Raw genomic sequence first — 27,032 nt, 5'->3', positions numbered from 1 at the left:
CCTCCTTAGTTTACAATGTGAACAGTGTATGTGTACGCCCACTTGGTTATTTGTATACCCATCTAATCAAAGCCCCTCTTAATTCTAGGAAAATTAGACCATTTATTCCAATTCAGACCCCGGTTCCTGAAGCAGCATATCTGTACAATGTTGATAGTCATTGCATGAATGGGTTCAATGTAGTAACGCAGAACCGATTTGATTCACTCTCTGGCCTGGAGGCGTGCGATTGACGCGAGGAATCTGAGGGTCAGGAAATAGAGACTTTGGCTGATGTGGGACATACGGAAATCATACTAGTAAAACTGAGTGGACACAATGTAATTTCCTGGAACATTGCTGGACTGGGTGCTAAGATGGAGGATTGCAATTGGATTAGGTATATCAAGCAGTTTCAGATTATCTGTCTGCAGTAGACTTGGTCAGTTGAATGTGACTATTTTCTTGAAGGGTACAAGGCATTTTATGTCCCTGCAATAGAAACAACTAGGGGAAGACCAAAGGGGGGAATGGTTACGTTCATTTCTGTTGCGTTATCTTGTAAAATTTGCAGAGTCTTAACAAGCAATTCTGGTATTATTGGTTTAATTTTAACGGGAGAAAACTGTATGGCTGGTATGGTCAATTTTTATAATGCTGTCAACTCATGCTCAGTTATCAGTCAGATATCAGCACTGAATGTCTTCATTAGTAATTCAATGAGGGATTGCATCCATAATCTTATGATTATGGGTGATTTTAATGTTCACCCTTGTGGCGATCCCCTTCTGAAAAGTATCTCGGATTTGCATTGTTCACGTTCCGAGGGTATGCATTTGAAACACATGACAGAGGGGGAACTTTTTAATGACCTATTGAACGATCTGGATCTATCGCTGACCATGGCATTGACGGATCCCACCAAGTGTTTTGAATCCCCGACTTTCAAGGGCCATGGAAGGGGAACTTTTATTGATTATGTATTAGTAACATCCTCAATGCAGTCCTTTGTGGACTCTTTCGCAATTGAAGACCGTGAATTCAGTGACCACAACCAGCTCACTGTACACTTGAGGGGTCCCTGGATAGCTAATGAAAGCTCAAATCTTATCTCTGGCAGGGTGAGCACAACTGATGGGAGACGTTGTCTTAGATGGTCTAAGATCACCCCAGATTTGTTGTACAAAGACATTAAAGCCACTTGCAAATATGAAATCATGGTTTGCATGCAAGAAGGGGCACAGCCGAGGAAGGTTCTTACAACCTTCCAAAGTATTATCGGACAAGGTGACACAGCTGTTGTCGGTTCCAGCAAAGAAATTAGAGACTGTGGAACCAAAGTGGTACAACCGAGATTGCTCTAAAGCAGCTAAACCCAAAATAAAGGCGACAGTTCAATTGTGCCGTAAAGATTACAAATCTACCATTGCTAAACATAAGGATTCCCTAAGAGATGAGGCATGGAGAGAGATTCTCGACCCTACTACTTTGCGGTGTAGCTCCAGATTCTGGGCAGTAATGAAGACAACTTTCCTGGTCCAGGTACCGGGTGATGGTCTGGAATGCTACATAACAATGGAGGCGTGGGAAGTACATTTTAAGCAATTATATTGCTGCTTGATGGACAACATGCCCAACCCTGCCCCTTGCATTAATGGATAAATGATTAGCTTTGATAGAAGGGAGGTTATTGAGGGCATTGAGGGACTAACAGCCGGGAAAGCGCCCAGTCCCGATGGGATTCCTCCAGCCTTTTTCAAGTCTGGACCAAGCTTTTGGGCACCTATATTAGAGTCTGTTTTTAATGCTGCTGTGAAACATGGCTGTCCACAATCATCGGGTATCTCTACAATTGTCCCGGTCTTCAAGAAGGGGGACAAAGGCAGCCCACATTGTTATAGGCCTATTTCATTAATAGACTCTATGGTTAAAATCGTTGGAAGAATCCTACTACGGAGACTTTCTGACTAGGCGTTGGAAAATAATATTATGTCCATCTGGCAGTATGGTTTTTGTGGTGGCCGTTCAACAGTAACCCAGTGTTTCAACCTTTTTCTAATATTAAGCAAGTACACTGTGGCTCAAAGGAGCACCCTCCACCTCGCCTTCATGGACTTGTGCTCAGCTTTCGACTGTGTAAACAGGGGAAGGCTCTGGCAGTCCATGAGGGAGAAGGGTGTAGATGGTGGTATTGTCAACTTTCTTGTTGATTTACATAGTAATACTCAAGCAAATGTGAGATATTCCCAAGATCTTAGCACAACAAATAACTTTGACATCAGAAAGGGTGTTCGCCAAGGTTGTATCTTGGCCCCCTTCCTTTTTAATTTTTACATTAATGACCTAGATAGTGTGTTGAAGAATGTACCGGCTGATTGCCCTAGAGTCGGTAGGCCGGGAATTCCTGTACTTTTAAACGCAGATGATGCGGTTTTAATTTCTAGAACTGAGATGGGTCTGCAAGCTTTATTAAATGCATTTAAACTGTTCATGACAGATAGAGACCTTATGGTCAACAATTCGAAATCTTTTATCATGCAAGTTGGCCAACAACCAAGTAGGAACTTTTTATTTAAAATTGACGACGTAGTAATCCCCATTTCAAAAACATTCTCTTATCTTGGGGTCCTTTTTGAGTCTAAACTTAACTGGGGTTGTCATCTTGCAAAAAAGGAGGGGGGGGGGGAATGGTTAGGGTTAATGCCTCCATTTTTAATTTTGCATCGAAACTGGGGAAAAAACCTACCAGTGCCATGCTGAAACTTTATAATGGAAAATCGGTGGCAACTGCCACATACGGCAGTGAAATCTGGGGGTATGCGGCCGGTGAGCAGCTACAGATTGTTGAAAATTCTTTCTTGAAGCGTATCCTGTGCGTTCCTACAGGCACGTCTAATCTTGCAGTACACGAAGAGTTAGGGACAGAATACTTAAGTGACATTTTCTCCTTACCCCCGTTGACCTGTTGGTTAAAACTGTGGTTAAACCAGGATATACCACTGACATTTGATTGTGAGGGACTATATGAACCAGGATAAGGCAATGGGCTCCCCTTGGATAAAATATGTGAAATCTAGTTTTTCTAGGCTTGGTCGTTTGGAATTCTTTGACCACCCAAGTCAGATTGTAAAGTGGGATCTGGAGGTAATTAAACAGGACTTCCTTACTGATAGGAAGATCTAGAGGGAAGAAGTGGAGCTCCAGAAACAAAGTGTGAGAAAATGTGTCATGCTGAAAACATGTGAAACTGCAGAGCCGTACCTGTTGGGCTCACTGACCTCTCATGAAAAGTTCCCGCTAACGAGGTTTAGGTTAAATCTCTTTCATTATCTACTGATCAGGCCAAAAACTGATGTTTTTGATAAACTGGCAGCACCCTGCGGCTGTGACGGAAAGTCTCTGCAGGATATGCTGCATTTTATATTTTTATGTAGATTTTATGAATACCCACGCAAGCGCTATCTGGTAACTCTTTTAAAAAAACTCAATTTTACTCAGATCAGACCGGCTTTAATGTACTTACAACTTTTGCACAATGACAGTATTTTCCATATTACTGAATTTTTAAAATTGACTGTTAGGCTGCGAAGCTGTATGGACAAGTAATGGCTTTTATTCTCCTTTTGTGATAAATGTATTAGTTCTTTATTCCCATTGTAAGGATGATACCGTACTTCTGGCACTTTATCTGATATGTGTTTATAATCATCGTATTTTTGAATTGCTTATCAATGTATATGTACTTTTAAGGTTTGTGCAAAAACCAAAATAAAGTCTCTATTGAATTGAATAGGAAACTGTGCATTAGACTTGCAGGGGCGAGGGGAGCAGATGACACTAGAGCCTGCTAAGAAGTGTGAGATATTTCCTCAGTAAGGGTCAGATAGCAGCTGGACACATTCTGTGTCATCCCGCCTGCTAGGTTTGGAAACAAACCTAGCTTTAATTGCTGCCCACATGGATGAGAGGATGAACCATTTTGGTTGGGCAGGCGGTCACCATACGGGATTCAGACATAAAGACCGCAGCGATGCAGAGGCTGGACAGTTAAGGACCATGTCATGCTCCAGCCAATAGGTAACCTGGCCATTTGGGGAACACATCTCCAGGATGGCCATGATGAGTCTGGGCCGAAAATGAAGAGCAAGTTTAAGGGCAAAAGGTCCTTATCGATGGTGCCCAATCCGGATAGAGGTCAAACGAGCTAGGAGTCAATCCTGCTCTTTCCCAGGTAGTCAGCATGCTTCATAAAGACCTCTCATCAGTAGCTCAGTATCGACATGCCAAAGAGCAAACCACGCAAAGCGATTAGCAGACTGCTCGCCAGGCCAGAAAGCCGAAGGGCGAGCATGTTGGACAGAACCTCTGACAGTTCTTTTGCAGGTATTTTTAGAACTTGCATATTCTCCTAATGTATCTGCACTCTCTTATATGTGATAATATCTGTGTATGAAGATCTACCACTGAAATCGGTTTGATTGAGAAAAGGCCACTTACAGTAGTCTCTTGCTGTGTCAGTCAGAAAGTTTTGTAGAAAAAACATTTTAAAAAGCAGGGTCATTAGAAGCTGAAAAATCTGTCAAAAGTATGGACATTTCACTAGCTCTTGATGGAATCAGGAATAATAATGAAATGACAGCATCCCAACTGAGTATTACAAAGGGGTGCCTCTCTTGCTCCTTTTGCTAACACCCTCATCTAATTTCGAAATTGAGTTGAGTGATATTGATTCACTAGTGGCAGGGAATGAAGAGCTGTTTAAAAGAGCAGTTCCTCCTATAAACAAGTATGTGACTATGGAGAGTTCATTCGCTAATTTCAATTTGTCAACACCAATTTAAAATGTCAGTTTGGTATTGCAAACTATGTTACAAGGGATTGTAGAGACTTTCCCTCACTTAGTATTCAACAACTTTCACAGGCCTCCCTTTTAGCAGATATTCGACTGGAACTATGGTCAATTATTTTTTTTCTTTTGCAATGCAGTCAGGAATCTGTAGGCACTGCCCCAAACAGGGGTTCCACTGTACTTCGTTTCTTAAACCAAGGATCTGGCCCTCTAGAAACATAAAAACAGCTGTTGCATTATATGAAATGGGAGTTAGTTAAGATCTAGGTTATCAATGTTTTTTTTGTCAATGAGAGAACAAGAAATAATTGGGAATGTCTCCCAGGATGACTAAAAAGGATAAACCCTTTTTAAAAAAGGGATATAAAAGCATTCTTTGTTATCAGTCGCTCCAGAGCAAATCTGACAGAAAGGGATTGAAAGGAAACAGAACCAGATAAAAATGTAGAATATCTAGATCTTCTTGCATGAATAATCCAGCATTATTTAATACTATGAGTGTAGTTTTTGTGGGGAAAGACAATCTAAATTGTGGGAAACATATTATTGATTGTATCATTTTTCTCGATACTGAAAGAAAAGGAAAAAGAGACAAGGAAACTAGGCCAATGAATATGCAAAGGATCCGCATTCAATCTAGATATTGATTCCTCAGACATTACGGAGCGAAAGCGCAAAAGTTCTTTTGATTCTCAACAAATTGATTTCCAAGTATTAAAATAAAGCAAAAAACACTCAGCAGGGGGATTAAGGTTAGCCTCAAGGGAAGAACTCCCTTTTCCAGGTGGTAACCTAACTCTATTAGAATCAAATTGTTCTAGTTTAGCTAATGGTCAAATTGCTCTAATTAATCTTGAAAAATTGTATTCAGAATAAGGATGAATTGATACAAATATGTTTTTGTAACTATGACAATTAGGGGTTAATTCTGATGTTGGTGTGCCTGCCACTGATAGGGTGTCGCTGGCGGGCCCAATGACATCTACAGGAGTAGTCCGACCGCCAGATTTTGACCCGATGGTCAGAGGCATTTGGCGGAGGGACCAACCACCGCTTTTCCAATGGGCTGGTGCAGCGGACGGAGAGTAATGGCTATAATCGGGGCGGTGCCTGCTCAGGCCTTGCCTTAGGAATTACCATGGCTGTTTCACTCTGTAATTTCATGGCGGTTAGACAGCCAAAAATATGCAGACCGAAAGGGACTTTGGGGGCCCCTAGCAGGGCCGGCGCCCCCCCGGGCCTCCTTAATGGGAGAAGAGGGGTTCCTTTGTTTCCCCCACACACATTCAGGCGCAGTGTGCCAGGCACCACGTGGTGCCTGCCACAAAGTGCATAGATGTGCAAGATATGCATATGTCAATTGCAGCTTGTGCAAAAGTGGAAAAGGCATATTTCCGACATCCGCGCTGGCGGTCTCATTGGGATATCGGGAGTAGAACCGTCGACTACTAGTTGAGTGGTTCCACTTCCAGTGCGATATCGGTCGCACGCTTGTCTGATTGACATTATAACAAGCCCCTAAGTTTAGATTTCATTAAGAAGCAATAATGCTTTCAATCAATCATTGAACTATTATTCATTGATACAGCATTTGTGGGGTTATTAGGGACAGTCATACTAAATCTGCTTGGTTTCTTATCATGTGGAAGGGTAATATTATGTCCTGTCATTTGTCTAATCTGGAATTCTTAAGGGTGTTAACTGACTTTCATCTAGTTTTTTTTTAGAGAAACAAGTTTGATGATTGGCTTAAGACACGCTTATCCAATTAAAATCTTCATGCTATATGGATCAACGGGGTCCACTCCTTACAGAGGAATGATGCTATTTTTTCTGACCTGATTATTAAGTCAAGGAAAAGCAATCATAGAGATTCTAAGATTTAAAAGACTTTTGTGTCGCCACAATTATGTTCATATCTTCTTTCATGGAAGCCCATTTCAATTTAGGGTGAGATTTCATTTTTTTACTTGATTTACTAGAATTTGATAATCTTGTGAAGAAATAGCAGTCTTATAGTATAGATTTTGGGACCTATCCTCCCTGTAGACTTTTTTTCAAAAAGCATAGAGCAAGGGAGAAATCCATTTTGAATCTGATCTTAATAGTTTAAGGCGGTCAGTCCAATTTGTTATCGTTCTGTCATTTTAGGAAAACTGGGATGTTTTTAATTTAGAGCTATAAAAAGAAAACAAAACTAGTAAGCCTATTAAAATAGAAACAAAACATGGAAAATGGAGGGATAACAGTTGCAACTTCTAGCAATTATTCCTATTGGGAATACCCTAGGCTGATAGTGGCCCTGGATGTACAATAGCATACGACACCTAGGCCTCGCATATACATCTTGTTTGTATTATGGTCCAATTGCCATTGAGGAGGACATTACTTACACAATAAACAAAGACCTAATTAATTAACTGTGGATAATATTATTCAGGCTATTTGGACCATGGCTTTAACTCAGTCAGCTGCGAAAGATTGTTTACTGGGATGTCTTACAGGGCAGAACCAGAGTAGTGGTTCAGTCAATTGTGTCCTGTGCTTCTCTGGGTATCTGAAGAGGGCTAAAAATCCCTCTTTTTGGAAGGGAGGAGTGATAAAACCCCTTTCCATGGGGGCGTGGCTTAGGTGCCGATGTAACTGGAAGCGGGACTCCGGAGCTCCTCCGCTCCCGCCCCGCTCCGCAGCAGATCCTGACCCCCGTCTCGGACCTCAGACCCCCGGGCACGCATGGGAGGGTCTGGGGAGCACTGGGGATAACTTTGGCGGCCCTGGAGTCCCCGCAGCTGACAGAGACGAGCGCTGTTCGTACTGAGGAGTGCCCGGAGTTACGAGCGCCCAAAATGGCGGCTGTGGTCCCGGATCACTACGCCTGACGGCGAGTTCCTGCGGGCGGCGAGGAGCACAGAAGAGCGGAGGTGATCGCCTGCACTGCAGCGGGAGCCCCCCGGTGCTGGAGGGAGCGGAGGGCTTCATCCGATGAGGCGGCATTAGCAGAGCTCGCCGGCGAGTCCAGCAGAAGGCTGCCTGACCCCAAGATGGCAGCTCCATTGTGACGGAGCCGGACTGGGCTTTCTCGGCGGTGGGACCGGGCTGACTGGTGGTTCGGCCTTGCTCCTGTAGTGGAGCCCCTGTTGCCCCGTGCCCTGAGAGGACCGGCGCCAGCACTGTCGGCGGACCAAGGGTGAGTGACACCGAGGCGAGACGCCCGAAGTGACGTGCAGCCAAAATGGCGGCTGCTGCCCGAATCTGCATGGCCTGAAAACAGAGCGCTGGTGGAGCTGGGGAGCCCAGGAAGGAGCAGGACACATCGGCCACATCGTGGCAGTGGCCCAGGCGCCCGGGGCTGTCCTAGCGATCTTGGCGGCAGTCGGGCCCGGGACCTCGCTGAGTGGGGGGGGGCCGCCTCACAACTGGAAAGAGGACGCCTGCCTTCCCCACTGGTCGGTGGCGAGCGATGAGCGGCCTTGCGTAAGGGAGGCACACGGAGGAGTAGAGGAGGTGCCGAGACTGTCAGCGGCGTGAGCCGGCCCCCGGACCAAATGCGACCAACAGTGGGGCGCCCGCACACCAGGGGTTGACCTAGCCCTCGCACCCGGTGGTGCAGAACACATAAACCTGCAACGTCCAGGAGAGGGAGACACTCGCCCCACGCCTGGAGAGGAGACCCCCCAGGGAACCCCCCTGACCTGGTGTAGTGGGGACCTGCGCCCTGGGGCTGCGGATGAGCTGGTGCGCTGCCAAGTGAGAGGAGGGGAGGCGCGGAGGTGCTGAGTGCCTGCGAAGACACCGGAGCGGAGATCAGAGGCGCCCTGGTTTGCTGGAAGCCGCGACAGACGCGTACTAATCTTGGCTCTCGGCAGCATGGTGCGAGGAGGAAGGAAGAAGGGCTTCGACGCACTGAAACTAGATGACCCAGGCCATCTCGTGGAGGAGGACGCGCCGGCTACTGGCTCGGGGGGCCCAGCGTGCTCGCGAGATCCCTCATTGAGTGACATTATGCAGGCGATTGTAGCGTCGCGAGAAGCTATTGAAAAACGCATGGACACCATCGGTTCGGACCTGTTCCTCCTGAGGGACGACCACAGGAAGTTGAAGGAGCGAGTGGCGTCCTCGGAGGCGACCCTGAAAGACTTGCCTGGAGACGTGGCTACACTGAGAGCTTCGCTGGCGGAAGTGGCGCAGAAGGTCCGAGTGCTGGAGCTCAGAGCCGAGGACAGCGAAGGGCGCTCTAGGCGCAATACCCTCCGTCTCGTGGGAGTGCCAGAAAAAGGGGAGGGCCGGGATGCGGTCTCCTACTTGGAGGGGTGGCTGCGATCTGAGGTGGCTCCCGAAGGACTTTCCCCGTTCTTTGCCCTAGAGCGCGCCCACAGAGTCCCAGCGCGACCTCCCAAACCTGGTGGTCCGCAGCGCCCGATAGTGATGTGCCTTCTGCATTTCAGAGACCGGGACTGTATCCTCCAAAGGGCCGATCTGCGGATTGACAACAGCAGGGTCATGGTTTTCCCAGACTTCACGAGAGATGTGCAAAAGCAACGGGCCTCTTTCACGGCGGTCAAGCGGAGATTGAGGTCTTTGCAGCTGTCATATGCTATGCTGTTCCCGGCTCGGCTGAGGGTCATTGCTCGGGATCACACCCACTTTTTTCACACACCGCAGGAGGCCTGGAGCTGGCTGGACACTAGAGAGGAATCAAGCACGGATGCCCCCCTGACGACCTCGCCTAGGAGGCGCTATGCAGAGACGACGCCAACGAGGAGAACTGGATCCCCGTCGGGATGGCAACAGGAAAGAGCTATGGCGGTACTGGCGGTAGTGGCCATCAGCCAGGGGGACGCCAGCCCTTCCAGCAGTGCATCGGAGCTATCGAAAAATAGTGCTCTTAGCCCTGGCTCCAGTAATGTACAGGATTCTTCGGGGGCAGACCTACCGGTGGTGACTCCTCAAACAGCGGACGGAATCCTCAGCTGATGCGACCTGGGCAATACGGAACATATCTACAAGGTACTGGGTTGTGAGTTGCGGCTGCCTCCAGAGGCTGAACGCTGGGATGACCACTCCTCCTGAGACTTATCACTGAAGTGCCGGGGGGGGACGAGCCGTGGGGGGGAGCCTCCTGAATGTTCCAGGGAGGGAGGTGGGAGCGGGGGACTTCGGGCCTGTTCGGGTAGGCGTACTGGCCACCCTAGCCCTCTTCTGTTAAGATACACTTGCTTTGCTAGAGTTTGGATGGGGATTCCACATTGGTTGTCTGTCCGGGGGAGTGGGAGTTGCGGGGGTTTGTTTGGTTTGGTTGGGGGGCGGGGTTGGAAATGGGTCCTGGGCGTGTCAGGGAGGTCGCTGCGAAGATGAGTGAAGCACAATGGGTACTGCAATGGGACCCAATTTTGGAAAAGGTGATGGACAGAGTTTCTGAATGATGCAGAATACTCCTACCCAGTCAAGAGATCAGGGCTTGATCCATCACCGTTTTTTAGCTCACTGCACCATCCCAGCTTCAGAACCTGGCTATATGCAAATTAGTCTGTTCCTGTCCCAGTGCATGATGGGAACAGGGCAAACCAAACTACCAAGCCAATTCTTCTACTGGGAAGGAGACAAGCTACCGGGGACCGGTTTCTGGCATTTCAGCCTCGTCGGCCCGGCTTGCTTGAATCCTGATGGTGCAATGAGCTAGGGACTCACGTCTGAGTATACCCTCCCACACATAGTGTGGATAAAATCAATTTTGGAAAAGGTGATGGACAGAGTTTCTGAATGATGCAGAATACTCCTACCCAGTCAAGAGATCAGGGCTTGATCCATCACCGTTTTTTAGCTCACTGCACCATCCCAGCTTCAGAACCTGGCTATATGCAAATTAGTCTGTTCCTGTCCCAGTGCATGATGGGAACAGGGCAAACCAAACTACCAAGCCAATTCTTCTACTGGGAAGGAGACAAGCTACCGGGGACCGGTTTCTGGCATTTCAGCCTCGTCGGCCCGGCTTGCTTGAATCCTGATGGTGCAATGAGCTAGGGACTCACGTCTGAGTATACCCTCCCACACATAGTGTGGATAAAATCAATTTTGGAAAAGGTGATGGACAGAGTTTCTGAATGATGCAGAATACTCCTACCCAGTCAAGAGATCAGGGCTTGATCCATCACCGTTTTTTAGCTCACTGCACCATCCCAGCTTCAAAACCTGGCTATATGCAAATTAGTCTGTTCCTGTCCCAGTGCATGATGGGAACAGGGCAAACCAAACTACCAAGCCAATTCTTCTACTGGGAAGGAGACAAGCTACCGGGGACCGGTTTCTGGCATTTCAGCCTCGTCGGCCCGGCTTGCTTGAATCCTGATGGTGCAATGAGCTAGGGACTCACGTCTGAGTATACCCTCCCACACATAGTGTGGATAAAATCAATTTTGGAAAAGGTGATGGACAGAGTTTCTGAATGATGCAGAATACTCCTACCCAGTCAAGAGATCAGGGCTTGATCCATCACCGTTTTTTAGCTCACTGCACCATCCCAGCTTCAGAACCTGGCTATATGCAAATTAGTCTGTTCCTGTCCCAGTGCATGATGGGAACAGGGCAACCAAACTACCAAGCCAATTCTTCTACTGGGAAGGAGACAAGCTACCGGGGACCGGTTTCTGGCATTTCAGCCTCGTCGGCCCGGCTTGCTTGAATCCTGATGGTGCAATGAGCTAGGGACTCGACATAGGCTACAAATGTCTCACGTGGAACGTAAGAGGGATGCACACTATGACAGACGCCACAAGATCCACTCCTACCTGGTTAGACGGGGTATTCACTTCGCCTTCCTCCAGGAAACACACCTGTTAGCTAAGGAGGGGAAAGCACTGCAAAGAAGGTGGCGAGGACAGGTCTTTCATACTTGTTACTCTGCATATGCTAGGGGGGTGGCTATCTGGGTACGGGCGGGGGTTCCATTCCAATGCACACAGCAACTAACGGACCAAGAGGGGAGGTATATTATGGTGCGAGGCAAGCTGGTTGGGAGGGACCTGACATTGGGTTGTATATACGCCCCGAATGTGGAGCAAATGGCCTTTCTCTCTCTGCTGTCCAACAGGCTGGCCCCTTTCTTGGTGGAACCCTTGCTCCTCGGAGGAGACTTTAATAGTGTTACTGACACTGCGCTGGACAGATCACACCCCCCCCCACCGAATGCACCGGCTGGCAGACTGGCGCTTGCGCGCTCCGCGCTCCGCTTGGCAATCTCAATGGAATCTGGTTGACTCGTGGAGAGCTAGCCATCCATCAGATAGAGACTACTCGTTCTTTTCCGCTCTTCATGACCTGCACGTCCGCATTGATACCTTCCTGTGTTCCCAGGACGTGCATGCGGAGGTGTGCCACAGTGAGTATCTCACGCGCACAATCTCCGATCATAACCCGCTCCTTTTGCAACTGCGCTGGTCGCAGTGCCGCCCCCGAGATCCTGCCTGGAAGCTGCGCCCGGAGGCGCTTGATGACCAGCTCTTCCGTACCACGATAGCCTCGAACATCGAGGAATACTTTCAGGTCAATGCGGGCACCGCGGGCTCAGCCACAATTGAATGGGATGCCTTTAAAGCAGTAGTACAGGGGCAATGCATCGCGACGGCGTCGGGTGTCAGAAAGACTCTGTTGGCTGACATCACGCGGGAGGACGAGAAACTCCGGGGTCTGGAGAGAGCGCGGCCTGAGTGTCCAGACACCCATGCGGCCCTACTGGAGGCGCGGGAACTAGTGGCGGCGACGGTGGAGTGCCTACGGTGCTTCGACTACAAAGCCTACCTCACTCGGGCACACTCGGAGCGTGATAAGACAGGAGCTCTCTTGGCCTGGCTGGCCAATCCGGCACAACGGAGCTCAGTTATCCTCGAACTCAGAGACCACTCTGATGCGGCGCGATTTGACCAGCAGGGGATTAATGGGATTTTCTATGATTACTACACAGAGCTTTACCGCAGCAGGATCCTGCCGCCGTAGGATGCATTCCGGGGTGTCCTGGAGGGACTAGACTTGCTGGAACTGGAGGAAGATGCCGCAATGCTGCTCAGGGGCAAAATTGAAGAGCGGGAAGTGAGAGTCGCCATCAAGAGCATGGCGAGAAATAAAACGCCGGGCTCTGACGGACTCCCTGCGGAATTCTATCTCGCCTACGCTGATCTCCTTGCGCCCCGCCTAACATGGCTTTATAATGAGGCGAGGCGGCTGGGCAGCCTGCCGGTGGCCACTGGTGAGGCGCTCATCGTCCCGCTATTGAAACCGGGCAAACAATCGTGGGACAGGACGGCGTATCGGCCTCTGTCCATGCTCAACCTGGACTACAAGATCTTGAGTAAGATCCTAGCGACGCGGTTACTCCCTCATATGTCCACACTGACCAATCCGGGTTTATCCCGACCCGCAACACGGCGCTTAATATACGATGGCTCCTACATGTTTTGGAGGCTGACACCTATGACGGCGAGGAAGCGGCGGTGTTTGCGGTCGACATGAAGAAGGCTTTTGACAGCCTGGAATGGCCGTACCTTTTCCAGGTCATGCGCACGCTGGGTCTGGGCGAGGGTTTTGTGGACTGGACGTCGTTACTTTACCGCAACGCCACAGCGAGGGTCAGGACTGGCAGGATAATCTCTGAGATGTGTATGGTGGGCAGGGGCACCCGCCAGGGATGCCCTCTCTCCCCCCTATTGTTTGCCATAGCGGTCGAACCCCTAGCGGCGCGAGCCAGGCAGGGACAGGCATATCAGGGGCTGGATGTCTACGGACAGATACACCACATCGCCTTGTACGCCGACGATCTCCTGATGTTCTTGGCGGACTCGGCAGCATCCCTGCGTGGGGCTAAGTCTCTCCTGCAATCTTTGGGTAGGGTGTCGGGCCTCCGGGTGAATTAGACGAAGTCCTACCTGTTCCCGGCCCGCCCACGCAGACTTTGTTTCCAGTCTGCGGAAGGAGTGACATGGGAGGAGAGGAGTCTTCACTACCTAGGCACCTCGATCTTTCATGATCAGGCAGACATCCTTGAGGGCAATATCGGGTCGGCAATACGGCTCACCAAGGTGAACTTTGACTTCTGGAGCACGCTCCCACTGTCGCTGATGGGAAGAGTGGCGTCCTTAAAATGGTGACCCTGCCGCTGCTGCTTTATTTCTTCAGGACCCTCCCGATCTGGATCCCGGTGAGCTACTTCCAGAAGCTGAGGTCGATGGTGATCGGCTTTCTATGGGGGGCGGGCAGACGCAGGGTGGCACATAGCACACTCATAATCCGTCCCAGAGCAGAGGGTGGGCTGGCGGTGCCGGATTATGAACTATACTACCTGGCGTCCCAGCTACAATGGCTGACACAGTGGGTCGCGAGCGCCAGGAGAGAGGGAGACGAATCGGGAGAGCCGGCGGGACCGGTTCAGGTATTAGCCCGGATTGTCCTGGGACTTCCGATGGGAGAATTCCACCTCACCCAGGAATTTACGACGGCACGGAAATGCTGCAACAGAAACCGACGGAGGGGTCACATCGCAGTCCCATATGCACCTGAGATCCCGTTGAAGCTGTGTGGGGCTCTCCCGCACGGGGGCTCATGGCGTCGACTTGAGAGTTGGGGGCAACAGGGGCTGGAGTCCATAGGGGACCTGTATGAGAACGGAGCGCTACTGCCTTTTGACCTCTTGCGGGACCGCTTTGAACTGGCAGGGGGAACTTCCTGCTCCACGCGGCGCTGACGGCGGCGATCCGCAAGCACTGGAAGACGGGCATATCGGAGCCGCCGCTTTCGCTGGACTGCCAATATGTAGTGATGATGGCAGGGACGGTCAAGGCTGTCACATGCCTATATAGACGCATGGTCTCGGAGACTATCACCCCACTCCTATCTCTGAAAGCGAAATGAGAGGCCGACTTGGTGACGGACATTCCTGAGGAAGCATGGTCTAGCATAGTGGAACGGGCTCGGAACGGGACGCGCAACGCTAGGTTCCAGCTGGTGCACTTCTACGTCCTGCACAGGGCCTACCTGACCCCTGACAAACTGCATACATATTTCCCGTCCCACCCGGCAAACTGCCCGCGTTGTCCGGCGGGCGTGGCTGACTTCCAGCACATGTTCTGGTCCTGCCCGAAGTTATCTTCCTTTTGGCGGGAGGTAGTGGATACTCTGGGGGAGATCACGGAGAGGGACTTGCAATTCAGCATGGCACACTGCATCCTACACTGGGTTCCACACACATCAAAGAACAAAATCACTAGCAAGTTTCTGGATCTAGGCCTACTCTTAGCGAAGCGGGCCATAACATCCCAATGGAAATCAAATAGGGGTCCCACTATAGTGAGATGGAAGGCTGAACTACACAAATGGGCCCGTTGTGAGGGGGAGCTCCGCATGCAGGCCGCGCTCAGGGCGAGCAATGACACGGCTCTGGAGAGGGCCAGGGCGTGGGAGCGGCTGGTCCTCGACCTCCAACTCTTAGACCTAGATGATGATGATACCCCAGCGCATAGCCCTGCTCCGGCGGAGTAGCCGTCTGAGGTGGAGATGGCCTGACCTCCACCCCTTGTGTCCCTCCTTCCTACGTGATGACTGTCAATCTTAGCTGAATCCTCCTGATGAGCTGCCTCGGGTTCGGGTTAGTAGAATGGCATGCAGATTCACATTAGTGGTACTCTGACATGCCTGGGGGGGGTGGGGGGGTGGGGGAAGGGGGGACGAGGGGGGGGGACAGGAGGGGGGGAGTAGGTAGGACGGAGAGGGAGATTGAGAGAGTTGGGCAGGGGAGAGGGGTTTGCTTGGGGAGGGGGACAAAGTTTGGTTAGGACTGTTGTACGTGGCAAACGTGGGGGACCGAAAGGCGGCCTTGCCATTTTCCAGACAACAGAATATCGCTGATCCATGTGACACCCCCCAGGACGGACCTTTCTCCACGATTGCGCCGCTCATCCTCCGGGGTGTGAGCTAAATGGCTGTGTGAGGGAAGAAATGGGGAACTATATGTACACTGATTTATGGCGCATACAATATGTCATGAATACCTGTTCTTGCTGCAATAAAAATATATTTACCAAAAAAATAAAACCCCTTTCCATGAAAGCAGAAGCTGACAGGTATGGTGTAGATAGATTGCAATAATGGATATGGCTGACAGAATCTTTGCCAAATTAGTGCTAATTCAGCTAAATGCATGGATTCAGCGGTAAAACGTAATTCCATTAGATGAAGCTGGTTTCCGGAATAGCTGCTCAACGACGGTTGAAGTGTTTATATTATTGGATGCGGTCCCAGTGGGCCATGATTTAGAAGAGAGCACTATATTGTTGGTTTGTGTACTTCCAGGTTATGTTTGAACAGTAGATTGAATTGTTTACTAGCAAAACTGGAATAATAGTGGATGCCTGAACAGGTTTACTATCTACTTTAAAATGATTACACACAGATATTTTGTGTTTCAATTGCAAACTGTTCTATCTGTTCTCCATCCTTTCTATAAAGAATGGCTTAAAACAAGAATGTTTGCTGTCTCTGACCTCATTTTGCATCAGACATCTGATATTTCAAAATGTAGTTTCTCTTCTCTTAAAGTTGCAATTTGTAGATCCCTCCTCTTCGCAGAGGACCTGGATATGCCTGATCTGACTTTGTTAGTTTAGTAGAGTAAAACTGGTCCTTTGTATAACTATTCCACTGCAAATAAATCTGTGAACAATGTAGAAGATACTACAGTAATGAGCTGCACAAAGAGGTAAGGAAATCAAGGGTCTGAATTAACATTTGGAAGGCAAAGGAGTCCATCATAAACATGGTGGAGTATCTGGTCCTCCAAATCCTCGTCGGCTGCTCTATTTAGAGCCAGGAGGACCATCATCTTTCTGATGGCGCTGCCACCCTGGCTCTGCCGTCGGATAGCTTAATCTAACAGCCTGAAAGAGAGACCCGGACCCGGCTAAAACAAATCAGGTGGCACACGAGACCCACTATTCTGCACTTGCACTTCATCAATAATTACAATTAATTCGGATTTTTTTGAAACATGAGGGAGTATCTTGTCTGTAAATCGACAGCCACCTATGATGAGCTGTTTGTGAGCTGTATGGATTAAAAGAATCATGGGCGAGAGGTGCTAACAATTAATTTGGTAAAATTGGTTGCAAATTGTGTACTGACATTTACCAAATCTATTCTGTGCTTGTGAACTGACGTGTGTATTCATAGGCCAGTTAGCAAGAACACAATTCGTACTGGGTCAGAATTTGACCTACCTCAGGAAAATAATGGGGTATGTTACACAAATTGTGACCTACTATGAATCGCAGCCATCTCACAGATGGTAGCCTGCTGAGGTCACCAGATGATAATGTTTGTGATTACTTTTAAATAAAACTATTTTATTAAAATATAACCAATTTTCCTTAAAGGAAAATTGAATGCGTTTTTTTTAAACAAAAGGAAAATTGGGACCACTGTCTATTTAAAAAAAAAAATCAACATTCTCAAAGGGAAAGTCACCCATGGTGACCACTTCCTATTTGCAAATGGCTTAGTGGCATTTGTATAGTCAGTAAACCATTAAAACCTTTGCAATTATATTTCTCTCACAAAACATTAATGCACCCAAATCAAAATTTGGAAGGGTCGCCATAAACATGCCCCTTCCAAATACCAATTTGGTTGGTAGCTGCAAACACAAATTGTGATCCAGTAACATTTTACTGAATTGAAATTTTGTGAACACAAAGAGGCTTTGAACAACTGGCCCTTTAAAAATATAAATAGTTATATCCCATATATGGCTAGACTATGCAGAAAGGCCTGGAAAACAAATGTTGGAGGAAAGTAAATCACTGTATCTATTTTATTTGGAAAAGTCAGTCACAGGAATGATAAAGTATTTAGGAGTAGTAACAAGGTATGGCTATTTAGATTCTGTTTCCTAATCCTGTTAGTGGCAATACTATTATGAGATAGTGAGTGGGGATCAGTCCATGGTGGCAAATCAAAGGTTTCATGAAATTGGTGAAAATGAATGATGGATTTTGCATGTGTGCATCAACATGTACATTTTCCATGGAACACCTTTTTTTAGATTGTCTTTGTTTTTTAAACGCAAGGTCCATTTATCTTCACCACATATGTTATGTGGTTATTAGTTTACATGCTCAGGCATTAGAAATATCGGGCAATATGCATCATTTGGAAGTGGTCATTAGAGATTTTATGTGATATAAGGAAAGTTTTTGTTACTTAAACAAACTTTTGTTGACCATTTTAGGCTAATTTATGTTATTGTTTTTTTTCTTTTTTAAATAAGTGCTTGTTGTGTTTGTTTACAGCCTGGTCCATGAAAACAAATCAATAAAGACATAATTTGATACCTAATCGCTATTAAACAATTTAAACTCATTCAACAGCAAAATGATGATTATGCTGTCACAAGTAACATTTTCCTTCACCGAATCAATATCCTATCAATGATTGCATTAACTTTAATCAGATGTTTGCAGAGATAAAACCATTACAACCTGTGCTTTTTACACACGGGCACAAACACATAGTTGTCATTACTTTAATACATGACATCTATGACCAGCAATTAATTCAATGTTCTATGAGTTTGAAGGAATTCTTAACACTTCAGTGGCAATTCCATTTTAATAGATCAGTGTCATCAGAGCTGAAAAGCTGATCAGCTTACAGTTGAATCATTCAATGAAATTCAAAGAATGGCAAACTTTTGACAACAAAGCCCTGAATTCAGTACTCACATGGCGGCTGGGTGTGCTGTAGCTGAGCCTCGGGAAAGGGTTGGAGGCCAGGGGGCGAGCCTGCACCTGGGCTAACATTGTGTAGCTGGAAGACAAAAGATTGTATAAGAAAACACTGCATATGAGTACAAAAGGAAATGGGTTCAGGTATGCTGGGTAAGCTCAGTGAAGCTTTTCAGACAGTCAGATACAACATACTGATAATTCTCTGGAAAGGAAACATATCTGCTATTCCAGTTACCATATGTTTTCTTTGTTTACAGGGTATTATAAACATTTCTGAAATTTATTAGGACTTGTTACATGCATTGGGCTATTGGCAAGCTCTGGTGGGACTTTGTGTCTGTGAGTGACTTCCATATGTTTCTATTGCCAACTGAAGGCTGATCTGGTTTGTGATGATGTGTTAGGGTAATGGTTAGCCCCAGACCTGTAGCTGGATGATTCTGGTGTTCATGAGCCATGTACCCAGGACTGTGCCATTTGTGTGGCCATGCCCCTGGCTCAGCAGATGCAGCTGTGAGTCGTGTGCTGCTGGCCACGGTGACAGCTGACGGTATGATGTTTCAAGGCTGTGTTAGATGCTTGTTAACACTCCTATCTTCTGTGTTATTTGGGATGTTTATGTATGGAATTTAACTGTGGCAACTTCTGTTAAGAGCACAGAACTAACTAACTATATTGCATATCTATGCTGAAGTGTAGCTGTAATCCTCACACTTCATATCATTGTCCAAGAAAGTCCACTTGCCTTTTGAAGTCAGGAGAACTTTGCGGTACTAACAAGCCGAAACAATGCTACGGGGATGCCTACCGAAAATTTCTGAATATGTTTGAAATACTGCAGAAACTAATGGTGGTAAATTCAGTACTGGATCTGCCAATTCTGCAGTATTTACAAGAGATTGTGACATTAGGGCTAGATTACTTTGCTGCAACACAATGTAAATGGTCATTTTGCCATCTTAAAACACAGCATCCTTTTCGCTTTCACAACTACACACCATCTGGTTAGGTAAACCTCTCTGAGTCCAGCACCACTTTTACCAGTATGCTTTCTGTAATGCAGTTGTGTAGCAATAAATGATGGATGGAATGCTGAATGAATCAAACATTCTCCCCCAGTCAAGAGATCTGGGTTAAATCCATAGTTCTTTTGCTCACTACGCCGCCCCAGTTTGGACCCAGTCATATGCAAATCAGACTTGACCCTGTGCCCCATGGGAACAGGCCAGACCAAACTGCCAAGCTCAGTCCTCCATGGACCGGAAACAAGCATCCTGAGACCGGTATTGTATATAAAAAAAATTGATTTAACCCAGATCTGTGACTGGGTTGATTGGTTCAGCATTCCGTCAATCATCTATTCTTTTTACATTTGTTGCCTCAAGTGGGAACAGTATACCCAGACATGCTTGCTACACCACCAGATTCAAGCTGGACTAGTTTATGAGGGATGAAACCCCGAAACTGGTCCCAGGGTGCTCATTTCTGGTCCATGGAGGTCCTGACCCAGCAGTTCGGGTTGCACTGTTCACATCTGACCAAGGTCAAGACTGATTGGCATATTGCTGGGTCTAAACTGGAGTGGCATGACGCGGCGTGCAAAAAAACCCAATGGCTTTAAGCCAGATCTGTGACTGGTGGTGAATGTTTGATTCGTTCAGCATTCCGTCCATCATCTGTTCTTTTTGCATTTGGCGCCCTATGTGGGAAGGGTATGCCAAGAAATGGGTACAGTGCTCCCTAAGCCACCAGATTCAAGCTAACCTGGCTGATGAGAGGTGAAACCCTGAAACCGGTCCCAGGATACTTGTTTCTGGTCCAGAGATAGACAAAAATAAACTGATTTACATAAATATCTAAACCAGGGAGTGTGCATTCTAGTAGGAAAGGGAAAGGAGATGATCAAGAAATCCTAGAAAGTTCCAGATAGAATCAGTCACAGTAACCCACAGATCACCAATGTGCGAAGTAGCATTTGACAGCTGCTGGCGGAAGCTTCAAACTACCAGCTGGCCATGTTGTGCCTCGAGCGGCGCTAGAGATGTTTCGCAGTACCCTTTTACATGAAATAGCCTTGTTTCCCTGACATGATTACTTGTGTCCTGAGGACTACTTTCTCACGTCCTTGCCGGCCAAATTTTCGTAAACTAAGATTATCTACTGGCCGGAAGACTGCCTTCACCGTGGCTCTTCGTTTTCATTATAATACCTATCCGTATTAGCCAGTGTGGGAAATTTGCTATCCCTGCGCTCTCCAAGCCTCTTCTGCTATTGGCAATACTGTACTGGCCTTGACTTCCAGGTATCATTGTTCATGAGTCCCTCACCGCCCTGTTTTCGGCCTGATGAAGGTGTGACCCCGAAACACGTGTCGGCGTTGGAACCCCTGTGTCTCCCCTACCTCTATCTCCCCCCTGGAGAAGAATTTGCAACTTGTATTGTATGATCATCTGAGGAATCTGTCTCCCTTAATGCCTATCATTTTTTGCTATGTTAAAATCTGTATTTGTCTATGTGTCGGGGAAAGGACCCTGTTCGTATTTGTATACACTTATTGTGATCCAATGAACTATGATCTGATGGTCTGTATGAGATTGTCTGAGTATGTGGTTGTGTGGTTGTTTGACAGAATGTGTGTGTGTGAGACTCATGATGTTTATTGTCACCTCGTATGCCGATGATACTCAGTTGATCGTACCCCTAGAGGACAACTCAATCAAAGCTGAGCTCAATCTTAAAAACTGCTTAACTGCAGTCTTCCAATGGATGGACAATAACCACCTCCGCTGTAATTCTAGCAAAACAGAGATCCTCCCCATTGGAAAGAACACCTCCTTCTGCCCAGCCCTCTGGTGGCCGGATAACTCTGTTGCCCCTCCCCAGACCGTCACTACTGCTAGAAACCTCGGTGTACTTTTTGACTCGGATCTATCATTCGACCAGCATGCCAGGACTGTTGCCGGCAGATGCTTCGGTATAATCAAATCTCTTCGAATGTTCTTCGACTTTCTCCCTCTTGAGGCCAGAAAAACTGTAACAGTAGCCCTCATAATCTCGCGCGTTGACTATTGTAACGGCCTCCTTGCTGGGACCAAAAAGTCCACTCTGTCCAAGCTCCAAAGCGTCCTTCACACGGCTGCCCACCTGGTCCTAAAATTACCCCGCAAATCCTCAATCTCTGCAGCCCTAAATACCCTGCATTGGCTACCCCTCCATAAGAGAATACTCTTCAAAATACTTACTGTTGCCTTTCGGGCCTTTAACAAAAATGGCCCTAAATACTTAACCAGACGCTTCCCACACTATAACCCGAGTCGTTCCCTTCGTTCTGCCCAAGACAATCTCATGTCCTCCGCCAGGCACAACTTGAAGTCAAAAGGTGGGAAAACTTTAAGCGCCCTGGCCATCAAAGCTTGGAACAGCATGCCTAAACACCTGAGACAACAGACCCTAGAGAAGCCTTTCAGAAAACTTCTCAAAACATGGATTTTTAACCTTCCCGACGACTGGACCAGAGCCGCCATCTAGCCTCCCTCGCGCCACCTTTTGACCGGGCTTTCAGGATTCTCAGCGCCATGATGCTCCCTCCGGAGCGAACGCTGCGCTTTAGAAATACCCCCTCAAATATCAAATATTGACTATTGTGATGTTCACCTTTTTTACTTTTTTGTATCCTGTTGATTGAAAAATTAAAATAAATATAGAATATTATTCTACCACACTGTATATATATCATGATATGGAGGGTCTTCTGGCTGTTAGGACTATGTTTTGTACAATGGTGATTTGTTAGCACCAATTTAAATAGGTTTTGAGAAGAGAGTGTTTGTCGTATTATTAATTTCTGTGTTTCCTCTGCTCCCTCTGCCAGGTATCAGATTCAGGGGCCCCCTTCTGTGAGAGTGTTTTCTGGTCCAGAGTTGACCTGGCCTGGCAGTTAGGGCTGAACTGTTCCCATGTGGAGCAGGGTCAAGACTGATTTGCACATGGCTGGGTCTAAACTACAGTGGTGTGGCGTGCAAAAAAAAGATGGATTTTTCCCAGATCTGTGACTGGGGTGAATGTTTGACTGGTTCAGCATTCTGTCCATCATATATTCTTTTTGCATTATCACCTTAAGTGGGAAGGGTATGGCCTGACGTGGGACGGGTGCTTGCCACCACACCAGATTCAAGCTAGTATGGCAGATGAGGAGTGAAACCCCGAAACCGATCCCAGAATGCTTGTTTCAGGTCCAGGGAGGACCTGGCCTGGCAGTTTGGGCTGGACTGTTCCTACTGGGAGCCAGGTCAAGCCTAATTTGCATATGTCTGGGTCTAAACTGGAGTTGCGTGGTGTGCACATAAATGATGGATTTAACCTAGATCTGTGACTGGGGGTGAATGTTTGATTGGTCCAGCATTCCGTCCATTATCTGTTCTTTTTGCTCCTGTAATATAGTCAGCAGCAATACAATTGGTTTAAGCTAGGACTTTCAAAATTGCTACATTGTTAGTTTCAATGCTCCGCCAACTGAATGAATGGCTTAGAAACTTTCATGACCTACATAATTTGTTTAAAAAAATATGCAATGGTTATCTTTTACTAGCTATTGGGTTCCATTACCTGAAACATGCAAGGAAATCACTACTTGAATACGCAAGGCAGTGGAGGCCTGCCCCCACGGCGGACGCAAGGCAGTGGAGGCCTGCCCCCATGACGGCGCTTCTAATATAACAAATGCAGCCTGTCACTTGAATAAGAATAGAACATCGGGAAACGTTACACATTTGTCCATCATATCCTTGAATGTCGCAGGGCTAAAAAGATTACTTACCTGTAATGCAGCACTTATGTATCTTCAAGCAAATGACATTCTCTGCCTACAAGAGACGTGGGCCACTGAACCTCTAATTATCCCAGGTTTTTTGGAATTTCATACTGCAGCTACAAAACGTAGCATCTTTGATGGAGCATCTGGTGGGCTCTCAATTTTCATTAATCATGCTCATAAAATAGAGGCAACATCAGTAATAACACACATTTCCAACTTGAAAGTAGTACTGATCGGAGGTTTCAAAAATAATAACATCTCAATTCGCCTTTTGTTAATCAACTGCTACGTCAACCCCGCCACTCAGCAAAAAAAGCTAGTATTAAAAACATTGACAAGAGAAATGGACCACCTCATAAATAAATATGCCTCACATTTTCCAATTATCGCTGGGGACATAAACACCAGGGAGTTGGGGCACGCAACAGGGGAACCTTCAAATAATTTAGAATCGGCTCTTCTGCAGTGGCTCCTTTTTATGCAAAATTTGGTTTCCATCAAAAAAGCTGTGGACCCTCTCTGGCATCCTCTTCCCACCTTCAGGGACAAGTCAACAATTGATTACATCTTTATTTCGGATAACCTTCTAACCTACTTCAACAACTTTGAAGTGGGAAATAGGGACACGAGTGATCATAGACCTCTGAGGGTATCTCTTGAGCTAAATGGGAAACCTGCAAAAAAATTGGAAATATTGGGATCTTCAACTGGAGAAGAGCACCACGAAGTTTTGAGAAGAATAAAATGGACCACAAATATAGGCCCATAGCTCTTGGAGTGGATCAGATACAAAGAGTCAAGTCTAATAGACAGAAGTATTGCATCCCCATTGGAGCTCTGGAAACGACTCCTTGATGAATTAAAAAACGTTCTCAGACGAGATACTGGGAGCCCTAAAGCACAGGACTCCTATCCACAATGCCAGTCCTCACAGTTAAACCCAAGAGCCCTAGCGCAGACCAAGATGAACCTCTCAAAGGCCTTGAAGGCAAGAAGAACAGGCGCCACAAATTCCCACATATCGGAAATAAAAGTGCTTCATAGGGAACACAGGAAGAAAATATGGGAATTACGATCAAAGAAAATCGAGGCAGAGTGGCTGAAAATGTATAATCTTCTCAGGGAAAAGGGTCATATCCAACTCTGGAGATACATTAAACAACACATTGGCCAAAGCAAGGAAAACGGGTTGGCAGCCGCCGAGTGGGTCAAACACGCAAAGTAACTGTATACGACACAGCAGAATATGACTGAAATCCAATTACAACAAAGTACCCCAGAACCTCATAATAAGGACATAAAGCCCGTTATTACCAAGGTCGAGATTACCAATCTGATAAAAAAAATTAGGCCAGATGGGGCCCCTGGTGTCCCAGCAGTAGTGCTTAAAGCCTCCCACGGATTTTGGGCAGATCAGTTAACACCACTTTTTAAGTACGCGTTTGCCACTTCTACAGTTCCATCCTCGTGGAAAGCCTCAATACTCGTTCCGATTTATAAAAAAGGGAAATGCACGAAACCTGAAAATTATCGGCTGGTCACTCTATTAGATATATAAGCAAAAGCATATGCCAGATTACTGTTGAAGGAACTAGAAACCTGGGCAAAAGATCATAACATCCTTCCTTTCTTCCAGTCTGGTTTTAGGCCCAAAAATTCCACCGTAGACAACATTCTAGCACTGGGACACTTGTCATTACGTGAGACCCAGACATCTGAACTACTGTTGTTTTGCTGTTTTGTGGATTACAGCGCAGCTTTCGACCGAGTTGTCCGCGGAAAGCTAACTTAGCAACTGGGGCATACCACAAAAGCTTTTAAAGGCAATAATTGCCCTGCATGAGGGGGCCTGGATACGCATCAAAATCAGCCAAACGTCCGTAACAAATAAGGTCCAACCAACAATTGCCTTAAACAAGGGTGCGTTCTGGCCCCTTTACTCTTTAATATCTATACAGCCGATCTGGAAAAAAAGCCCTGGAGGGGGCAAATCTACTAACACCAAGGCTGGGGAACGTGAGGCTCCAAATCCTCCAATATGCTGATGACATTGTTATTATGGATCACACTAGGACAGGCCTACAGAAAGCCTTAGAAGTGCTACACAGATTTAATCTAAAGAAAAATCTCCTGGTGAATCAGGAGAAGACCAGGATAATAATCTGTGGGAAGTACCATCGAAAGAAGACAGCTCTATGGCACCTAGGAGAGTTGCAAATCAGAACTTACAAAAGCTAGAATTATTTGGGTCCCAGGATATCGGAAAGGGCCAAACCCTCAGCCCATCTGAAATATTTGAGAAGTAAGGGGTCCAGCTTTATCTGTAGCCTGAGAAATCTCAATCAAAGACTACACAGCCCAACTGTAGAACCTATCTTGAAAGTCTTAAAAGCAAAAGTAGTGCCCTCCCTCAATTACGGCCACCTAGTCTTTCCTGGTGCTTTTACTAAATTCCTTACAAGCCACCAAATCTCTGTATACAAGAAGGTATTAGGCATCCCGCGACAGGCCAGGAAAGCTAGAGTAAGGTTGGAGCTGGGACTTACCCGTCCGGACATTACCTGCTTAGGGGACACAGTAAAATATTCATCATCATCATCTTTATTTCGGCAACATGTGCCATAAAAGGTACAAATGACATTAAATCTAAAACAGTAAATATTATAGCCTTATAGCCCGCCATAGAGGGCTATACCGGCTATTAAAAGCCCTCTCCAGCTTTAAAGGCCCCGAGCCGAAGGTGAGGGCCTTTAACAAGGGAGAGGAACTTTAATAGCAGTATAGCCCATCTACGAAGGGCTATAAGGCTATTAGAACATTCTGTCACTAGAGGACAGAATGTTCTAAAAAAAAACCAAAGCCTTGTGGGAGCGTGAGGGGATTGGAATCCCCTCAGGCTCCCTGAAGCCTTTGTTCACAGCCAGAGCTGTGAACAAAGAAACATTGGAATGTTGGAGCTCCAGGCTTATACCAGCCATTATAAGCCCGGAGCACTCCATTGTTTTCAATGGAGCTCCCAACATTCTAATGTTCTAATAAGATATATACACCATTAAAACATATGAATCAATGTACAAGTATAAGGATCAGCCATTCTACATACTAAAAATATCTACATCACAATTTATCATTTTACAATTTATCATAGTTCCCCATCTAGAAGATGTCTCCTCTTATGCCAGACTATCCCCAAATATTTGCTAGGGCAAAAACTATATGCCCTGATAAATCGGACTTGAGAACCCTATATGCTTGCAGGCAGTGGGAGAAACCCAATTTTTTGCATAGTGGGACGATCCATTTCCTCCGTGCCTGCACATAAGCACTACAGAAGAACAACATGTGCAAATCGGTTTCCTGTTCAGATTTACACCCTGGGCAATGAGACGGGGAAGATTCGGCCCATTTACTAGTATAGGCCCGTAATGGTAAACTACCATACCTCCATTGGAGATACAGTTTCTTGATTGATGTTGGGGATATGATGTCTAAAACAGTTTCAAACCTATAGCTGTCCTTTGTTATTAAAAATGATGACGTTAGGGTGCCAGGGCCGCTTCCTTGCAGGTGAATAGCAATTTTGCTTTCCTGATACTTAGTAATGAGCTGCCTCCGTGTAACCCCG

General features: G+C 46.7%; 1 protein-coding gene across 1 annotated transcript in view; it reads right to left on the bottom strand.

Moving 5' to 3' along the window:
• Positions 1–27,032, bottom strand: part of CFAP65 (cilia and flagella associated protein 65) — a 464,473-nt gene that overhangs the window by 410,638 nt on the left and 26,803 nt on the right. The window contains exon 2 of the mRNA XM_086954439.1: positions 18,589–18,673. Coding sequence (XP_086810565.1) covers positions 18,589–18,673 — 85 coding nt within the window. The remainder of the gene's footprint in view (positions 1–18,588; positions 18,674–27,032) is intronic.

Source organism: Lissotriton vulgaris, chromosome 2_1 (genome assembly GCF_964263255.1).
Source record: "Lissotriton vulgaris chromosome 2_1, aLisVul1.2, whole genome shotgun sequence".
NCBI lineage: Eukaryota > Metazoa > Chordata > Amphibia > Caudata > Salamandridae > Lissotriton > Lissotriton vulgaris.
The sequence above is the reverse complement of the archived record's forward strand: the minus strand, read 5'-3'. Positions and strand labels throughout refer to the sequence as shown.